General features: G+C 42.0%; 2 protein-coding genes across 2 annotated transcripts; one reads left to right on the top strand and one right to left on the bottom strand.

Annotated features, from left to right (window-relative positions):
• The first annotated feature begins 94 nt into the window (after nt 1-94).
• Nucleotides 95-7729, top strand: fam219ab (family with sequence similarity 219 member Ab). The gene is made up of 6 exons (XM_026321528.2): nt 95-497; nt 1592-1691; nt 3433-3538; nt 4011-4091; nt 4181-4235; nt 5982-7729. Exons 1-6 carry the CDS (start codon nt 420-422, stop codon nt 6138-6140), a joined length of 579 nt encoding a protein of 192 aa, XP_026177313.1. The 5' UTR covers nt 95-419; the 3' UTR covers nt 6141-7729.
• A 141-nt stretch (nt 7730-7870) lies between these two features.
• Nucleotides 7871-12813, bottom strand: klf9 (Kruppel like factor 9). Its single transcript, XM_026321527.2, has 2 exons — nt 12135-12813; nt 7871-10504 (listed from the first exon to the last, which is right to left on the bottom strand). The coding sequence occupies exons 1-2, from the start codon at nt 12511-12513 to the stop codon at nt 10224-10226; spliced, it is 660 nt and encodes a 219-aa protein (XP_026177312.1). The 5' UTR covers nt 12514-12813; the 3' UTR covers nt 7871-10223.
• Between the last annotated feature and the right edge of the window lie 7848 nt (nt 12814-20661).

Genomic DNA, 20661 nt, shown 5'->3' with positions numbered 1-20661 from the left:
TCTTGAATATTTAAGGTTTGTCATGAATGTCAGGACAGAGACAACAATACTCTCTTTGTTTTTGAGATGATTCGTCCTCTGACTTCATCTTCTCTGTCACTCCGCACAAGAAAGAAAAACAAATAGATGAATCTATTACTCTCTATACTGGGGAACACATTTGTCCTCTTAAGGCCGCTTTTGAATCCCCGGACCATAGCTTGGGATACCCCACCCGGAAGTGGGTGGTAGAGTCATCGTCACCCAACTGGTCACACCACCGTCGACATACTGCCTGCTGGGATGAAGCTCACCACCGGAGAATTACAGAGATTGTTACAAATCTGAGACCACTCACAATCTCGGCGATAAGTCGTGGAAAACAGCAGCTACTGTAATTTAGCCGATAAGAGAAGGGAGGACAGGGGCGAGTTGCCAAAATGATGGAAGAAATAGATAGATTCCAAGTGCCGAGCGCCGTGCAGGAGGCGGAGATGCAGGCGGAGATGCAGCCGCTGGTAAGTCAGATTTGCGGCTGGTGTTTTGATGTTTTCTTATTTAGATGGTTAGTCCAGGATGCTGAGTGTGTGGGCCCTGACATTTGAAGTGTTATGCTGTGGGATTCCGACTAATCCATCATCAGCCATGCGTAATACTCGCTGATGTACCAGTGGTGGATTTTCAGCATGTTTTTTTTTTCAGACTGCTGTCATGATGGTAAAATAGTAACATGACAGTGTAATGTATCTGGGGACTTGTTCGGGAACTGGCCTTTTTGTTGCCCTGTGCGGTGCAAGCAGCGTCCGCTCTGCTGCGTAGTGAGCAGCATCCGTCATGTCTGGCGAAAACATCCCATCCCAGCCCTGCTGCTACATCCTCAGCATCCATGCACCAACTTGCTCCAGCTGCGACGCCTCTATGATGTTTAGTGAGCGGCTTTTCATACAGACTATACTACTCTATGTCCGCATAAGGCATTCAACTACCGTATCTTTTGATATTAATGAAAATGATTTGGCGGTGCGCTGCGTGGCCTGTAGCGGGGCCCTGGGTTACTGCAGCCTGCAGGGCGGCCTCTGCTGCCCACGGCCGGGGCCGCGAGAGAGCCAGGCTAGATCCACAACAGTATGACCTGCCTGTATGATGTACAGGCGTCCCCATACCTCCACTCATCCCACTGATTTAAACCATCTCTTGTCTTCTTATCGTTTCCCTTTATATACAAGATGTGCATTTTAAAGGGTGTTTCTTTAAAATTGGGACCCAGGGACTTGTAGGAGTTCTCCAAGTGACATCTGAACAAAGTGGAAAAAACAAGGTTAAATCTTAACTTCATGTTTGCCTTCACTCAAAATGTTGGTCTCATTTCAGTCTCTGTAATATCAGTTGGATGTAACTGTGAGAGTGTTAAGGTTTAGGTTGTATGTATAAGACAAGTTATCCATACACTGTGATATGTTAGAATAAAAGGGATCACATAGTATCTATTCACATTGTCTAAGCATAGTAGTGGTCTATTATGCACTACAAGACATTAATTATTCATCCATACCTCAGTAATGCACATTTCTGCTCATCTCTCTGTCCATGCCTTCTTCCCGTTTACCTCAAGGACCCGGCGTCGTCCACAGCGTCAGAGGCAGACTCAGACAACAGAGAGGGGGAACCTGTCACTATAAACTACAAGCCATCACCCCTGCAGATGAAAATAGGTGAGTCAGAGATATGGAAACTGTAGGTCACATATCTGCCTGTGGGAATCAGCATATACTGTAATCGATTGTAAATTTGAAGTCCCGTAAAACGTAACTTGATGTTATGTGCAGATGTGGCATAATCTCTAGACAAGGTAGAGATTCAAGAGGAATCTGTGTACAGGCTGCTCAGCTGTGTTGTGGCATTTTAATTCATTATTGCATCTGAAGAGTGAGGCTCAGTTTTTAGAGAAGATGCCTATCAAGTTAAACTTTTTGAGAAAGGGAGGAGGAGGTTTAAAAATAAAGAAAGGAAAAGAAATTAAAAATAAAAAGGCTAGAAAAATTATATTTTTATATATACAATATACACAGTGTGTGAACTATTGCAGCATGAGTGCAAGGATTTAACTATAAATATTGAACAGTGGTTATCTCTGCCACTGTGTGACATTAGAGTTCATGAGTGACAGCCTAGGGGGAGAAACTGTCTCTGTGCCGGGTGGTTTTGGCGTACAGTGCTCTGTAGAGCCTGACCATGGACACGTACAGGTCTTGGATGGAGGGAAGATCAGCACAGATGTTGATTATTTTTTAATTAATCCGATAACTAACAATCCCATGCCCCAAAAGTTTTTGTAAAGGTCAATTTACAGCCAAGCTAAAAAAAGGAACAGAATAAATCTCACATTTTAGAAACTGGGACTAGCTAAGGTTTGGTATTTCTGCTCAGTCAGTGACTTAAACAATGAATTAGGTTTTATCAAATGTGTTCATACTTATTTCTTAATCAACAATTTGATGAATAGTCTAATTTTTTTTAGCTCTTATTAATTCATAATTTAGCCTATTGGGCTCAGCTATCCAGGGCAAACAATATTAGTTTTATGTTTGGAAATGTGAGTTTCTTGTGTTTATGAAAAGCCACTATCCTGTCCAGTGAGCTAAAATGAGCTCACTGGACAAAGACCAGTCCGGAGCAGCAGCACTTCTTTTTTTAAACTCCTTCCCTACCTTCCCCTCTTTGCTGCGCTTTGCCCAAAGCCTTTCACAACCAAAAATCTTCAAACTTGAGTAAATTACAGAGTGACAAAGATGCATAAAATAGCCCTTTTAAAAATGCAACTTTAGGATCCATGTGTGCCATATAGTGTGAGCCACTGTACAGGTTCATTTTGTTCTTCATCCTTTCTGCATGTTCAAAGTGAGGCCACGGTGATGGCTACCATTATATGTCACATTATTCTCTTTTATTTTACTGGTTGTGCATAGTGTTTTTGTGACATCTAAACACTGTCATAAAAACTGTGCTGCCTTTAAAACACAATCTGAGCATATCCCTTTAAGCCTGCATGCTTCATAAACTTTTGTGACCTTGAGAGGGAGAAGTGTATTTAATGGCCTTTTAAATGTTGTTTCTGGATTAAAAATGTGATGCCTTCACCTGGGGGCACATTATATATTTAATGCATTGTGTAGTGTTTTTAGTGTGTTCATCACTGGCTCAGTTACTCAGTTACTCATCACTGATAAGAATCAGAAAGGTGTGTGTTGTCTCTCTAAGGTTTTTAATCAATTCAAACGCTGTATCATCCAAACAGGAACTCAACTGTCCCGATGCCACGATCAGAAACAGAGGATGTCATTATCCTGACGTCAGCTGATGACAGTTCCACCTTATTACATCAGTTTTTGTGTCCACTGTGCGTCATTTGAGGTCTAACTGAGGTGTGTTTCTTTGCCTCTGTCTGTTGTGCAGAGAAACAGAGAGAGCTGGCCAGAAAGGGCTCGTTGAAGAACGGCAACACTGTAGGCAGTCCAGTCAACCAGCAGCCCAAGAAGAACAATGTCATGGCCAGAACACGGTAAGAAATGAGCGACGTGATGAGATAGAAACTTCCACCTACTGTTGTTTATTGGTGTCTATCTGAGCGATGGCAGCAGTTACAGTGGTGCTTTTGAGGGCAAAAGATTTTTGTGTATAGAAATTTCTATGTGGAAACTCTGAAAACATGGTTTCAGAGACTTGACTGAATGAATTTTATTCTAATCTTTATTTGCCTTCCTTGCCAGGGCAGTAGTGAAAAACTGTTTTATTGATTCAGAGTTTGTAAGATAGAAACTCTGTCTCTTTCATGAGTCTGTTGTTACTGTAGTTAAGCTGTGATGTCGACTCCAAGCTCGCTGTCCTTTTCTTTCAACATCTCTGCCAGTTTTACCGCCCTCTTCCTGAATTTGTTTTCCCTGCTCCACCTCTTCGTCTTTTACACCCCGCTCTCTGCTCCTCTGATTTATTGTTCTCTGTCCTGTCTTTCATTCTCTGTTTCCTCCCCACAGGCTGGTAGTGCCCAATAAAGGCTATTCCTCTTTAGACCAGAGCCCAGATGAGAAGCCTCTGGTGGCCTTAGACACAGACAGGTGGACAAACACTCACATTAATCCACTTAGTTTTCTTGAGAAGCACACAAGCACACAAAAATATGCTAACTTGTGTTTTTCTGTTTCAGTGATGATGATTTTGACATGTCTAGATACTCATCGTCAGGATACTCCTCTGCTGAGGTGAGCTGCGTCATAGAGCATATATCAGCTCAGTTTCTTTACCCCATGTATACTCTCTGATTCACTCCCACCCTTCCCTTCCTCCTTCTTTTCCACAATTGTCAAGAGGCCAAGGCCGAGGTCAGGATTTTATAAGCTGTTCTTAGAGTGAGCCCATTTATATCCATCCTGTTCATCCATGTTAATTCTATAGGCATGTGCTGTCTCTCTCTCTCTCTCTCTGCAAGTAGATGATTAAGCTGCAGATGCACCTGAACAAATGTGTATGAGACACAAAGTAGGAAACAAATGTAATGTCACCTCTGGGTGTCTGCTCCTGTAAATCCTGCTTTCAACATTGCTGACATTAAGCACAAATCACAGACACATTATGTTTGTTGCCCAGAGGAATCCTCATTTCCTTCCTCTGCATCAGTTTTCTGTCTCTGACAAGTCCAGACTTTTGGATATATGGCAGGTTAGATTTAAAAACCTGTAAGAGTTTACAGTTTATGCCACATTGCTGTCAGAAATATGTAGCTAACCTAGAGTAAATGTTGTTCTGTAGATTAACATAAGGAACTGTGGTTGTGGGCAGCACAGTGGATTGGTGCTTATCACTGTTGCCTCGCAGCAAAAAGTTTCCTGGTTTGAAACCCATCAGGGGCCTTTCTGTGTGGAGTTTGCATGTTCTCCCTGTGCTTGTGTGGGTTTTCTCCAGATACTCTGGTTTCCTCCCACAGTACAAAAACATGTATGACTGTAGGAGGAAACCGGAGTACCTGGAGGGACCTTCTTACTAACAGCGCTAACCACTAATCCACCTTGCTGTCTTTGTACATTACAGTATAACAATATTGTAATATTTTGTATGAACAATAAACAAGAGAGTTAATACATACAAAGGTAAATGATGGGGTTTTAAATGAAGACATTGCTTCTGTGTACATGGAAACAAAGGACTTGTTCTGCAGAAAAAAATCGCAGTAGGACAGTAGTCATCACATTCCTGACAAAGTTCCAAGTGCTGATCCTTAGAGCCATCTGTGACAGTACTATAACTCACTTTGCTATGGTTACAACTGTAACTTTTAGCCAGTCTAAGTCACGAGCACAGTCTTAATATTTGATGATTGTACATTGTATTAGTCTCATACAGGCGCAGGAGATGTGTTTGTTGTCATGGAACAGAAGTCACTAAGTTCCACTGTTGGACTACTGACATGGTGGTCTTGGTAGATGAAGCATTTCAAATTCATAGAAAATCCACTCACAAAATTATGTATCTCATTACAATCAGCGCTGTTGCTTTCTTCACTCACATCATGTACCTAGCTGTCCTGTGTCTTCACTACTATTTACCTCCCTCCAGTCACCTAATTTCCATGGGGAACTCTGACATGTACCACCCAGAATAGGAAAAATGGAAATCTGTCCAGCCCAACATTTGTCATGAAAAGGGATCAAATGCCTCCTAAAATGATAAGGGAATAAGTAATCTTTCCCCAAAAGTGACACATCAACCAGCAACAGTGAACGCATCACCTGGGTGTGGGGCTCACGACTAGTTTTTTGGCCACTCTGTAATCTATGCAATGTAGTTGTGGGAGTACAAGAGTGAAATAGCATGTAAAGTATGAATCATATCATAGCTTTCCTCATGGCCCAGTAGCAAATGCTTTATAGCCCAGTACTGATCCACAGCACAGGGCTTGGGAAACACTGCTCTAACCAGTCAAACTCCTCTGTCTGCCCATCCCTCCTCAGCAAATTAATCAGGATCTGAACATCCAGCTGCTGAAAGATGGCTACCGTCTAGACGAGATCCCGGACGATGAGGATCTGGATCTGATCCCACCCAAATCAGTCAACCCTACCTGCATGTGCTGCCAGGCAACCTCCTCCACCACCTGTCAAATACAGTAACCCCACCCTAATGACCTTCTGCCCCCTGCCCCGTTCCACACAACATAACCCCCAACCTTCATCCGCTGTGAGTTTACTTTGCGGCCAGATGGCGACAGCGAAGTGTTGGTAAAATATTGTAATGAGAGCTAAGTGCTATGATGATAATGACAATGAGAAATAATCAAATTAACATATAGGAGCTTTGGTTTAAAATCTAGAAGGAAAATTATGTGAACATATTCATTATGTATTTAAAATATGAGTAAAAGTGGTGGCTTCCTCCTATGGTAGGACGTGCACTTGTGTTTAAGAGCCCTTCTACTGGTCAACACGATGCTACATAACACACCAGTATTAGCAGGCAAGGAACAAAAGCTCAGTGGACGCTTTAAAGTGGTTTCAGTTGCCCTGCAGAATAAGGAATATCATCATATCATAGCTGCAGACTCAACAGATCTGCTTACAATAATTCTGGGTTGCATTTTTCTTTTTTTTCATTTGACCAGCCAATTAGTATGTTTGTAAGTATTGGTATATGAAAAGTATGGACTGTGGCCATGGTACCCCCAATTAGAGGATATCTTGTACTGTATTCATTGTACTGTACAGGGTTGTTATGTAGCACAGGCCAGGTCATTGCACTCATTCACACCACATTCAACACATGCCCTACAGTGTAATGGCTCGGGATGTTTCATTACAGAGTTTAGGGATGAATGTATGAACATAAATTGTTGAGGAATGAATTGCATGAAGAGCACCAGGCTGAATAACTGAATGAAAAATAAAAAGTAATTTGTTGCACATTTGATTTATCCCCCATCTCTGCTATTCAGTCACATACTACTGTTGTGGCACTAGCTTGACTTGTATGATTTTGAATTTGCACATTGTGTTTAATTATGTTGGGCTTATATCTGTGTATTCTTTCCAGCAGAGAAGTGACAGTGTCTTATCTGAAATGAACTGTGTCAAAAGGGTAGATTACATATCAATGCACTGACCCTCTAACAGATAATGCTCACATTACGAAGGCCAAAGGGAATAGAGGGGGGCTTTACAGATTTAGACACTAGGAGTATTCACCCTAATTTCTCTCTCTCTCTCTCTCACACACGCACACACACACACACACACACACCTCTGCATGCATAGACATACAACACCAAAATAAAGAGTGAGATGGCGTTTACTTGTATCGTTTGACTAATAGGTTGGACAATACTTTCTAATTGCAACATCAAGGATTGTTGACTTCAAGCACTCATATCCTTCATTTATGATCCTCTCTGCTCCCTTAAATCAGTGGATTATTTGCAAATATAGTATGCCTTAAGTACAGAGAAGTTTAAAAAAATGTGTATTTATTGCCATCTTGATCTTTTGTTTCTTTGAAGAGCATTTGCTGCCTGTGAAGTTATGCTATTTTTTACATTTAGACACGGGTGATAATAGTTTTTCTTTGGTTTTCCTTTTTTAAATGACTTTCTTGTATTGTAAACACTTCCATTATGGTATTTAACAATGTTATTATGTGTGGTGTATGAAAACAAATAAACACAAAGCTAATGTAGCACTCCCTTTTCTCCCTTAGTACTTTTGTTATTAAATATTTGCCCTGAATTATCAATTAAAGTATTAAAGGAGCACATGTCCTTATTTCTGCAACTTAGGCAGTGCTGTGAACTACACGATAATGCTATCAGATATGGGTTTGCATTGTGAAAAAGGAGTAATGAGAATTTTTATAAAGGAAAAAAATAATTTTACTGTTAAAACTTTTGAGCACTAATTATTACACAGCTGTGTATATTGCAATAACACGGGGCCTGCAAGGAGAGTCCCCGAATACAGTACAATAGCATCAGAAGTAAGGGCTTCCACCTGAAAGGCACCAACATCTAATCACAGTTGTCATAATGCCAGAAAAGAAACAGGATTTCACTTTAGAAATGTATGTAGACTATGTCCTACGAGGTTAAACCTACACTCCATCTGGATAGTTTAATGAATTCTGCAGCAAGTAGAAAACTAATGACATCAATGATGTTTCTGGTTCCCTTATTGGGCAAATAAGACCTCTCATTTCATTAGTAATATTAAAAAAAAAACACAACAGACAAAAAAATAATACATTGTACTAAATCAATACATGCAAACATGCTACATGATGGAAATGATTCATAAACAAACTAATAAAACAGCCTTAAGATGATAGGGCAGAAATGAAAGGTTTTATGACTTTCTGGCATGAGAAATGTTGTGCTTCCATATCCACCACCAGGGGGTGCATTATTGTTTTTAACTACCATGCATCACATTATTCCCTGATAAAATACAGTCTGCACACAAAGTAAACAAAAGCTAGTTTCAATGTACATCAGCTGGCACTGTTGGTATGAGAGACAGTCCTTGATATTTAATACTTTGAATAAATAATCAATGTTTATTCAGGTAGTACTTCCAAATGTTGAAAGTGTCCCACAAAACCCTTAAAAGGCACAGACATCCTAGTTTACAGTTTGAACACTTTAGCTATGGATGGATCATTATGCCACCGAAAAGTGTTTCAACTGCAAGTGGAAAAGTAAAGTTCCTACTTTACCTTTTAGAGGCTTTACCCTGTTATGTTTTCCTGCACTGGTCACAATCCTCTGAATTCAAGCTTGGAAAAAGCAACACAAATGTTGAAAGTTATTTTCCCGTGAGGCTGGTTTATGTATTATCATCTATTATGGTGCAGTTATTTTAACATGTGGCATTTATGCTTCATCACATTACCCATACCTACAAGCTCACAGTATTCCTCATATACTGACATATGAAGTTAAATACTCTGTGTTTCTCTATATTAAAGCTTTGTCTTATTACTCTAATATTACTTAACTACAGTGTATAGAGTATACAATCTAAGGTAAAGGGGATCTGTTTAAAATATTTACATGATAATACTGCTATACTGTACTGTACATTCAACTTGTCCTGGTCTGAAGAGTCCTAGACTGCAGTGTAAGTAAGGATGTATGTGTGCAACAGCATTCACTAAAGTACTTTTTTACAACACTACGTATATCTCAGTCCTAAGAGTTTGTCGACTTGTAAAACAGGTCTGTGAGGCAAAGTGAACACCAGTAGTGTTAATGAAAACTATGTATGTACAAGAAAACTCTACTCGTCAACCACAACATTAAAAACCACCTGCCTAATATTGTGCAGCTAAAACAGCTCTGACCCTGCGAGGCCTCTGAAGGAGTCCCCTGGCATGTGACACCGTAACATTAGCAACCGATCCTTTAAGTCCTGTGGGTTGCGAGGTCGGGCCTGTGTGGATCAGGCTTATTTTTCCCCCCAGCATGTCACATCTCTTCCATAGGCGAATGACATTCATGCACAACGTGATGTAAAAAAAAAAAAAGATTCATGAGACCCTGCCACCTTCTTCCACTGGTCTGAGTTTTTCAGCAATTTATCCCAAAGTTGCTCTTCTGCGGTATCAGACCAGACGGGGCTGGCCTTCGTTCCCCACATGCATCAGTGAGCCTTGGGCACCCATGACCCTGTTGCCAGGTCACCAGTTGTTCTTCATTGGACCACCCTTGGTAAGTACTGACCACTGCCTACCAGGAACACCATCATAATTTGGATGTCATCAAACACAGCAACTTGCTGCATAATATAAACCAGTGTTAATGAGAGAATCCATGATATTCACTCTACCTGCCAGTGGTTTTAATGTTGTGGCTGATTGGTTTATATGTACATGATTACCACATGGATGGGAGATTCATCCACAGAGCAAAATAGTTACAAATGGCGATACAGATCTGTCTGACAGACCCTGAATAATCCTTAATGAAGACCCATCACTTCAGGGAATCAAGAGTGGTGATTACAGTCATCGTCAAAATGTTTCTGCTGCTGCACAATAGTTTGAGTGCAGCAGAAAAACTCTGAAAAGTGGTCTAGCTGGTTGTCTTATTTGAAGAGATCTATGTGTGTAGGTGCACACACCACACAGGTGGGTGTATCTGTGTCTGCATATGCCTCTGTATGTAGTGCATATACCTTAATGTATATATGTACAGCACATGTGTTTGTGTCTCACACCCCTGAAGGGCTTTGGTCCCCAGAATCAGAGGACGACACAGAGGCAGAGCAGCGGCGTCGCTTAGCTGCGCTGGAGCCCAGGAGCATGCTGGGATGGAAGCCCGAATGTCGTCGGGCATGTTTAGTCAGATGGTCGCTCCTCATGAAGCACTTGTCGCACATTGGACAGGTGAAGCGCTTCTCGCCAGTGTGTGTGCGGTAGTGACGTGTCAGCTCATCTGATCGGGAGAACTTCTTGCCACAGTCTGGCCAGGTACATTCGAAGGGGCGCTCACCTGAGGAGAGACACAGAACCCCCACACACACACACAAACACACACACACACACACACAGGTTTGTATTAATGCAGAATTAGCTTTTTTAAAGCTGTTGCCAGACACAGGACTCCACACAAAACTTTAACCATCGTCACCACACACCTTCACACTGTACCTTCTGCAGGTGTCCCTGGTCCTAGAGCTCTAAATTACTGATGTGCACAGTGTTTATTTGTTGTTTCTGTTCTTTTCTCTCTCCACTATCCACACACCCCAAAGTGAGCCTGGTTCTCCTGGAGGTTTCTTCCGTTAAGCAGGGGTCACCAACCCTGGTCCTCAAGAGCTACTGTCCTGCTTGTTTTCCAGATATCCCTCCGCTTCCTGTTTCTGATTGGCTGAACTCACCTGATCCAGGTAATCAGCAGAGGGTGGGGCAGGGATAGTTGGCCATGAAGGGCCACAGCTGGTGACCCCTTCCTTAAAGGGAGGTGATCCTCTCCACTGTCGCCAAGTGCTTCCCCATAAGAGATTTGTTGGGTTTCTGTAAAATGCTTTGAGATGATTTTATTGTAATTTGTCACTATACAAATAAACTGAACTGAAACTGAATTCACATGAGTTAATTGTTAGCCCTGGGTAAAGCGGGGCTGGTAGTAATAGATAGGTGGAGAAAGTACCAGCGTTAGAAACAGACTGTGCTGCAAAGCCACATTTGGCGAAGAGCCGCATAAACAGCGTTTTCTAGGAACAATTATAGAACATAGTGATTTCGAAATGGTGAGTCATGGTATGAACCTCCGGAATACAAAACAAGAAAAAAGAAAAACCTGTGAGACTACCTCCACCTCCACCTCCTCCTCCTTCACCACGTGCTCCGCTGGACCACATGTCTGCTCTTGTTTACAATCGCACGGGAGGGGAGGAGGACGATGACGTATGAGGAAATAGTGGTGCAGGGATCGAGCCACCTCTGGACGACAACATGTGGGCACAGCTGTGTCGCAGTGAATCTCGGGACAACATATCGACACTTTCAGCATAAAGGGACCGATGAGACATGTCGACGCTAAAAACACATGTATCTCTGACAACAATCACTGGTTACATCATCTCATAGTGGTCCAGGATGACTTATCACTGCCTGAACAGCGCAAGTGTGGGCGGCGGTACACGGTGTTCCCAGATCGCAGTGTCAACAGTAGGCTATATTAAAACACACACACGCACACCACCACCCTCCCCTCTATTTCACACGCCTCCCCTCGTCTCGCTGGGGGCCACGCAGACCCCGGTGAGAGAAAATTCATGGCACTTTCCTAAAATCAGTGAATCATTGTCAGGAACACGTGGCTGCTGTATCCCTCATGTCACTCAGCTCAGGCTCAGAGTTTGTCTTCAGCATAAGTGTTAAAGTATCACACTGTGACTTTTTGTCGTCATCGGGTCTGAAATGTTCCCGGACTCGTCTGTCACTCATCTTTTCCAACTCAACTCACGTCCTGGAAATAGCCCCTGGACTCTGTAACAGTTAACCTGAAATAAACACACTGGCCGAGGTGACGCAGACCGGTTTCGCTGACGTCAACAGAACCGGGCCTGTAGTTTCGGAGGCGTGTCACCCCAGCACCCAGGGGTGCCTCCACTTACCGGTGTGGACCCTCAGGTGCGCTTTGAGGTGGGACGACTTGCCGTACATCTTCCCGCAGCCGGTGAAAGGACAGCGGTGCCTCTTCTCGGGAGAGTCGTGTCTCGGGGCCGGAGCGGCCACCCCCCTCTTGTTGGTGGACTGCCTGGGTCTGTCCCCGGGGTTTAACCGGCAGCTCGGCCGCTCCACCTTCTCCTGCGCGCCGACGTCGCTGTCCCCGAGACACTCACCACCCCCGGCGCTGACAGCGCTCGGGTTGCATTTGTTCAGGTCCAATAAAATCATCGCCACCATCAGTAAAGTCCTGTGCTCCTGGTTCTCTTTCAGCGTGTCCTCTGTCCGCCTGGGGACACGGTCCGCAGAGACATCGAGCTCCGACATCGCCACAGCACAGCCGAGCGAAGAAAAGAAACAATAATTTATTTTAGCAACAATCCGACAAAGCGGACACAATAAGGTGATCAGACCGCAGGAAACATGTGCGGTTAACCATCCACACGTGTCGTCCTCTGCGTGACTGTTCCGCAAAAGGCTGCTTTTTCTTGTCGAGGTTGCAGGGCGGACAAATAAACACCCGCTCAAGACAGATACAAGTTAAATCGTTTCCCGGCTTCCGCTCCTCCTTCACCTCTCGGATCCCTTTTTCTTTGTGCCGGGTCAAAAAACACGCAGGGCGTAAAGACTGACCTATTGTGCCCGCCTTGATTCCGCCTTCCTGTGCGCTCCAAAACACGCGTCAACTTGTCCCATTTGACTGTGAGCTGCACTTCTCTCAGCTCCAAGAAACAATTTCGCGGAATCCCACGGTGTCACAATCACACGGGGCTGTGATTGGCTCCGAGTAAACGTGACTCGGTTTTTGGAAGCGTCTGTTCAGCCGAGTGAGTGACGCGACAGGGCACCAATCACACACCGAATAAGGGCTTCACAACACTCATGATGCCTTCACGGACGCGTTGGTAACACTATCCACTGTATCCAAAATATCTTCAAAGTTCGGCACAATTAGGACAGTAGGCACTCTAAAATACAGAATCACTTGCGAAGGAAATGATTGAATTATAAATGATCAAATAGCAGAATATATATACAGCTCTTATTTACGACACGAAAAGAGGCATTGAATGCAACCTCTCACGTGGAGCTGGGTCCATCACAGTTGTCCTAAATGCTTTAACGCTTTGTGTTGTGAGTTCAGTGTTTGTTTATTTGATGTTTTTAAAATGTGCACACGCTTTTTGTCCACGCTAACCAAAACACGTTGCTCCGCGCAACGCAACACCCACGTGCGTGTGCGCGGAGGCTGCAGCTCCATGTTTGATGACATCTTGGAGCTGGTGGTCGCTGCGTGTCTCTTGAACAGACTATTACTGTAGCTGTGCGTTATCAAGGTCAAGGGGAAGAAGCTCTGACAGAGGCTTATAAGAGACACCTCGTATTTACACCCGGCTGTTATTTACACCCGTCTTGTGTACGTGTATGTGTGTGTGCGTGTGTGTGCAGCCACTTTACTAGACACTGTAACAAAACACCCCCAAGTAGAAGTGCTGCCAGGGCTGTGGGCGGTTCATTCATGGCCAAAGTTCCTAGAAACACCCCGTGATCTGTGCGGATGCTGGGATTGAGCAACGCTGCAGCCTCTGGACGGTTTCTACTCAGCATAGACTGGATGCCTGCTCTTCCCTTAGGGCTGTTTCCAGGACAGTAATGATTCTCTGAGGTGTTTTCCTGAATGTCTGTAACACATCGTGTTTCCCCCTAAGATGCATTGTGTTTTGTGCACGTTTCCTGGCCATGATTTATTCTGGGGGAAATCACAGCACAGGACCACTGGTCTGTGCTGTGGGCCTACCCTGTTCTCTGCACGCTGAATCCTTTGTGCCTGTACTGCAGCAATGAGTCACTGCCTAAAAGCACATGGGTCGTAATTCCTTAATTTATATGTCCAGTGCTGACACGACACGAGAATTAAAATGCAGATGGGAAGGTTCATGAGAACTGCAGGAATAATAACATAAAGTATCTGAGCACCACAGGGGCTTCTCCCCACTTTTCCTGTGCTCAAACTCCGCCTCCGCTTTCTTCGATTTGGTGGCAGACTCCTCAAATTTCCAGGAAAAAAAAATCGGGTTGAAACCAGGGTCTTGGCCGGACGCCTATAGCCTGCAGTTCCCCCCTGCTCCTCCTTCAGCAGAGCTGTAAACATTTCTCGGGAAGAGGAGGCGCCGCTACTGCCGCTACTCCCCGTTTCCCCTCTCTCAGCAGCGCAGCAGTACGACAGTGCGCTGCGCGTTTGCGCCGCGTTGTTGCGCTGACATGATACGGCGATTCTGCTAAAAGACGAAGTTGTTTTGTAAGTGTCGGGGCGCGTGCGCGTGCCGCAACAGAGAGAAGGAGGGGGGCACGTGCGCAGTTTCAGGACAGAACGTTCCCTACCACGTGCGGAGCCTGTCAGTAACCCTACACACCCACAGACGGACGGACTGTGAGTCTCAGTCCGGTGCAGGGAGGAACAGGAGGCGACGCTGCGCAAAGACGTCGGAACAGGCACAACAGGGTGGCGACCAGGCTGCACTGGGTTTATAGTCAGCGAACAGGATTAATGCGTTAGTCATGTGGCAGCAAATTATAGACAACATGCAAGTACATAAAAGTAGATACTTAATAATAATAATAATAATAACAGACCTAATAATAATGATATGTGACTACACTACTACTATAGTTACCCATTAGAAATTCACATCACGTCAACTCATTTCACTACAAACTGAAGTCCTTTAATAAACTCCAGCTGCTGAAATGTTAATTTGTTGCATAAGTGTTAATAGTTCACTGTAGTAAATCTACTCACAGAGGCTGGTTTGCACAATGAGTTCTTTAACTTTTGATCTTAAAGTGTAAAGTACAAAGGAAATGGTGTCCTGAAGGCTGGAGTAGTGAGGTTGCTGGTTCAGCCTGTCATGCTGCAGGATTATATATGGCTGGGATCAGTAAAAAAAAAAAAAAAAAAAAAAAATTCCATGGTGCCCATGAGCAAAGCTCCTAACCTCCTAACCCTAATTGCTCCAGTGGAGCTGCTGTAGCTGTACTCGACTGCCAGCAAGCGCATATGTGTGTTTTTGTGTAATTGTGTGCACAGGATGAGGGCTCTCCTGGAAAAGAGAGTGATCTTCCAGTGAAAGACACCCTGACTAAATAAATAAAGGTTGACCTTTTACTCATAATGCTTCTGTTTGTACTCTTTAATGAGTACTTAAGGATGGTGCAATTCAATAAAACCCTGAAGATAAGATTTTTTTTTCATTCTCAGCTTGGGCAAGTGTCAGTGAGGTTGTGTATGTGCAAAGCAACGTGCACACTAATGCAGAAGTGGTGATTTTCATCTTGTGCACTTTTTGGTGTTTAGTCAAAGTTTTACAGCCTTAAAAAGCCTGTCACTGTTCACTGCATTAAGTCTTTATCTAAGCAAGAAAGCTGTTTGTTCCTCACGATAGTTTTAGTTTAAAAATGACTATCCACCAAGCAACACCTGTCCCACTTATCTCAGCAGCCGACAGTGGGAGTTTGACATCCTGTTCTAACTGCGGCGCAGCATGTGTAATGTGCCTCCTGACTTGAGCCTTTGGTGTTTTATGATTTCTACAAAGATAATGTTAAGGGCTCTCACCCTGTTTATACTTAACACTTTAAAGGGAGTCAAAGAAATACAGATGTTCCTGATGCTGAGTCCTACAGTTTTTAGATCAGTGATTTGATCAATTTAAGCAACATGAGACATTTTTGTGCCTTTTCTTGTGTAAGCTGGTCTGTCTGAGAAACACCTCTCTGCTCATCTTTCATTACTGAGACATGATAGTATGAGTTTGCTAATAACTTTCCATACATTTCTCACATCTGTCACACACGAAATGCATCGTTCTTGTCTCTGATTGCTCAAGCATGCACATGATGTAAAAAAAGGCAAGCCATGGAGTACCAATCTATTTAATTGTTTATTTAACAATGCATGCCAGACATGATCCTATTGACATTGAAGAATACAGATTTGTATTTGCATTCAAATACTCACTACTTTGATTTCATATTATAATCTCTCTCTATCTTTCTCATAGTCATCTTTACAGGTCATCTCTGTACACTCTGAGTGGAAGAACTGCATGCATTTAAAAGACATTAAATAAAGTGTGACCGGTAGGGGAATAAGTCCCTTTCAGTTGTAGAAGCACAACATCAGCAGTTATTGCAGAAAAAACATGTGCGCAAAACTCTCCTTAGCTTATGAGTCACAGGTCTTTATAGGAGGGAAGCAGAAATATTGATTATCGTCATATTCTCATGATTTGACAAAACTGTAAGATACAGTATAGGAAAACAATGTAAAAAATACTGTACATTGAGATTCTGCTGGGTTGTGTTGTGTTGGCAAGCCTCCCTGTTATTAGTGTCATAAACATGTCTGGGTAAGCACACAGTTAATGCGCATACACACATTTGCACACATGCACGCGTCCTATCAATACCTTCCCACAACAGCCGTGCCATCGTCACAAAATCATTCATCAATCATGTACACAGGAGTTTAGAAGTGCCATGGACATGTCTCATGTTCCTTACTGGAAGGATCAAGAAATTAAAAATATTCTGATTTCCCAAAACAAAAGGTCAAATACGAGGGTTTAAACTTTCAGTCCGACACAGGCATCTGTTTTCAAACTTAGGCGTGCAAAACAGAGTTGACCTCTATGACCTTTGCATGGTTAATCCTAACTGCCACAGCTGTGTACACAACAGGTCAGTACAGCACGACTTAGCTAGTTTCCATTTGATTTGGCAAAGCTTGGTTTGGTTGAGTATGTAAAGGTCAACTGTGCGTAACAAAAGCCCTCTCTATCAAAATACAATTCTTCATAAACCTAAAAAAAGCACTCCTTATTGTTTGCACTGTTGTGAATGTAAAGTTGTGTGTGTGTGTGTGTGTGTGTGTGAACAAACTGATCAAACATGAAGACATTCATACATGTTGCTCTGTCCTTTCTGAAAACATAAAACAAAAATATATATTCCCTATAATCCTGAAAACTCGGGGTTAGGACTCCTAAAGCACAGTGATTATACTGGAAGCCTTCTGCTGAAGAGAGACTCATTTCTTTCTTTCTCTTCCTTTCTTTCCACCATGACTACATGATGTACCTACTAACTTGCATCACTGGGGTAATGTTGTCCCTGAGCATTGACTTGGGGTCAACCTTTCCTCTCTAAACTGTCCTGCCACCAGGATATTGCGATCCGTTTGTTTGTACTAAGCAGCTACATCATCTCAAACATCAGCTTATAGGTTTTTAATTATGTTACTCCCCAACCTGTCCAACCTACATGATTCTGACTGATGTGTCCATCACATTGGTGTTGTAATTACTAGGTTTTACAAATAAAGGTCAGTTTACTGGTCATGGAGAGTACTACAGTACACAGAGTACACAGATGCAGACTGTGTTCTGTCCAAAATAACCCTGATGTTCACGTAGGTGTGAAACTTCAAATATTTCACAAACTAGCTGTGTTATTACCAGGGGGCCAGGAGTTTATAAGATGAGTGCATTTAACAGTCAGAAAAGGTCTATCAAAAGATGCTACTGAGTTGCATTTTGGGAATTTTAGGATCCAGCATATTTGAAGCTTGACTCGTTATGCTAACTAAAAAAAAAAAAAAAAATTATCTTGGTCACTGCTGCTTTGATCATTTTTTATCTTTCTTTTAGAAGTCTTCAAATTTATATGGAGGCACAGTACTAAAATTGCTGGATTATCCCTTTAAAGTTTCGGGTTTGGGTGGGATTTATCGCATGTGAACAGTTTGGATCATGAAACAGATTAGGCTGTGACAGAGAGATGAGTCAAATCATTCAACTGAAGCAACAGCAGTAACCTTGTGGTTATGGTATTTCCTCATCCTTATGTCTTATTTCTATGTGCAAATAGATGTTTTCAATATGTTTTGGTGGATACACATCAATGTTCATACAAGCAATTACACAGTTTATCAACAAACCCCTCATCCCCTCTGTATAAGAACAGAACAACAAAGCTCTACAAGTGCATGAACAAGTAACATGTTGAAAATAATCACTGATATATGAGCTCTAGAGGAAAAAACAAAAAGACAAACATAAGAAATTTCACAGATTTTTGAATCACTTCAGTCCGCACATACTCCATCCATGCCCAAAAGGCACCCTATGTTTGGTATGCTGGCAACTGTGCATTGCCATGTTAGCTTTGCGTTATAAAATTCTTAGAATCGGCATAACAATAAAAACTACTTTAAATACTTTATATATGATTGAAATATACAGTATATCAGACAGTTCTATATTTAATAAATAATATAATACATCAGCATTTAGTGCATGTAGATGGTCATATTTTATTAAATTTAAAAGCTTAATTAGAAAATACTTAAAATACGACAAAAATATCACTGAGAAGATATAAATATTAATTTCGTAATTCAAACAGGCATTTACTGTAATTATCAATAATGAGCGAGTAAATGTCAATAAATAGAATCAATCTCAAAATAAATGAAACATGATTAAACTCAACCGAAGTAGTGAGGAAATATAAAAGAAACATTAAAAAAAAAAAAAAAATCAGTAAGAATTAATTTCACCTATCGTATTTTTACAAAGCTATTAGAGAACGGCATCTTCTTCCCTTCCAGACTTCTTCCATTGCAATAAAAAGAAAGAGAAATGTTAAAACACTGATCTGGATTTCATCTTTAAATAACAACCCGGTTCCACCTTGATTTCACTTAGAATGCCTTTCTCGTATCTCAGCTAGAATGCATATATCTGACAGCTTATTCTCAAGCTTTTTTTTAAAGTTAATTATATGTGTTTAGGACCTCTTCTTGCCCTGTACACATTTTATGCAGGGCATTTTGCAGTGGCTGGCTTTAACTGCAATAAAAAACCACAGGGGAAAAGCAAATGAATGACAGTTATGGAATAGAGGAAGGACGGATCCATTAGGTGTAGGTGGATGTAAAACCACTGCAACATAAAGCCACTTTCAAAACCTGAAGGAGGAGGGCTGGGCTACAAGAGAGCTACAGTTAGTTGAGTGGAAAGATTTTTGGTGTCAGGTGCAGGCAAAGAAGGTTCACATCAGGTTCACCTAGCAAGCATTGCTTGTGAAACAGGCTCATATTGCCCTCTTGTCCCCATTTTTTGCAATTGCACTTGTATAAGCTCTCGGATCAGGTCTGACTTTAAGGTTTTCCTAGTGATATGTAGGATTTTACCAACATGTATATGTGAACACATGTAAATGTGCACGTAAATGTCAACATGCATTCTCCAAACCTCCTCTATCTCATTCCTTTCTTATATATTAGCCTTCAACTCAGGCTGCACTGATTCACTTTCCTGATACAGACTTGTACCTTGAACCAGTGCACCAAGAATGAACCGTGAAACACTAGATGCTGTGACCTGCTAATCTCAGTGTTCATATTCTCTTTCTTAACATTTCCTGATAATGTTTAGATATTCACTCTTATCGCATGGCTAATTAAATCCACTTCGTTACTGGTCCAGTACAGATTACTGACACTTGACACCCATGACTGGAAACATGTGAAAGAGTAATTACCTTTTTACTGCAGTATGTTTAAACACTGATTTTTTTTCTAGGTAAACTGACAAAAACAAGCAGATAAATCTACTACAGTATGTGAACAAAAAACTAATTTGATATTCCTTTGAAATAAGAAATAAATATGGATTATTTGTAAGGTGTATTTGTGTATCCAGAGGTAAGTCGTTGCTATTTTACAGCCTTCATTTCTAATGCAACCAAGATGGGAAATAGATCCTGATGGTTCCAAATGCTTCATTAATTCCTAGAAACTAGAAAATGTTACCTTCTTTCTGTTTGCTAGTGTGGGGTCTTACAGTGTATTCAGGACTATATGAAGAGATGTATTTAAAGTGAAAGTTGCAACAGTTTTGTGACAGTAATGACTATGCTAAGACAAAATGAGATGGCTGTTTATTCTTTCTTTCTCCAGCTTCTACCATATAATGTAACTAGGAGTAACAGTACACTTTCTCTAACGTGTCTGATATGTGATGTGACACAGCGACAGATGTCTATTTGACGTAACGGTGGTGGGTGGAAGACATACAGTACAAATACACCTTCCATTGCCATAATATCCCACTGAGAGTTACTTAGCTACAAGAGGAGGTAAAAACTAGTCTAGATTCATAGCTCTTTGTTTCTGACTGGTGTACAGTAGGACCACTATAGCTCCCTTCCTTTTCCCCCGAAACTTCCTGATCCAGAGTAAAGTTGCCCTCCATCACTGACTGTAAAATCAATGTTTCTAACCTAAAACATACAGTAAGAAAAAGTAGACTGTAGGTCTGGTTAAGATTAGCATCTATGGGCAACTTCACCCTGTTTTCACTTTTACTCCCTGGTCCTATCAGTGTGTGAGTGTACTGACCAGTGTCCTTG

This window comes from Mastacembelus armatus, chromosome 9 (genome assembly GCF_900324485.2).
Source record: "Mastacembelus armatus chromosome 9, fMasArm1.2, whole genome shotgun sequence".
NCBI classification, from domain to species: domain Eukaryota; kingdom Metazoa; phylum Chordata; class Actinopteri; order Synbranchiformes; family Mastacembelidae; genus Mastacembelus; species Mastacembelus armatus.
Note: the sequence above shows the minus strand (reverse complement) of the source record. Positions and strands in the feature narration are given on the sequence as shown.

What these genes read in the sequence shown, in the direction of transcription:
- fam219ab (XM_026321528.2), top strand. Translation starts at nt 420, where the DNA reads ATGATGGAAGAAATAGATAGATTCCAAGTGCCGAGCGCCGTGCAGGAG. An exon ending in AGGCGGAGATGCAGCCGCTG is followed by an intron (nt 498 to 1,591) that starts GTAAGTCAGATT and finishes GTTTACCTCAAG; the next exon opens with GACCCGGCGTCGTCCACAGC. An exon ending in CAGGATACTCCTCTGCTGAG is followed by an intron (nt 4,236 to 5,981) that starts GTGAGCTGCGTC and finishes ATCCCTCCTCAG; the next exon opens with CAAATTAATCAGGATCTGAA.
- klf9 (XM_026321527.2), bottom strand. Translation starts at nt 12,513, where the DNA reads ATGTCGGAGCTCGATGTCTCTGCGGACCGTGTCCCCAGGCGGACAGAG. An exon ending in GCACCTGAGGGTCCACACCG is followed by an intron (nt 10,505 to 12,134) that starts GTAAGTGGAGGC and finishes GTCTCTCCTCAG; the next exon opens with GTGAGCGCCCCTTCGAATGT.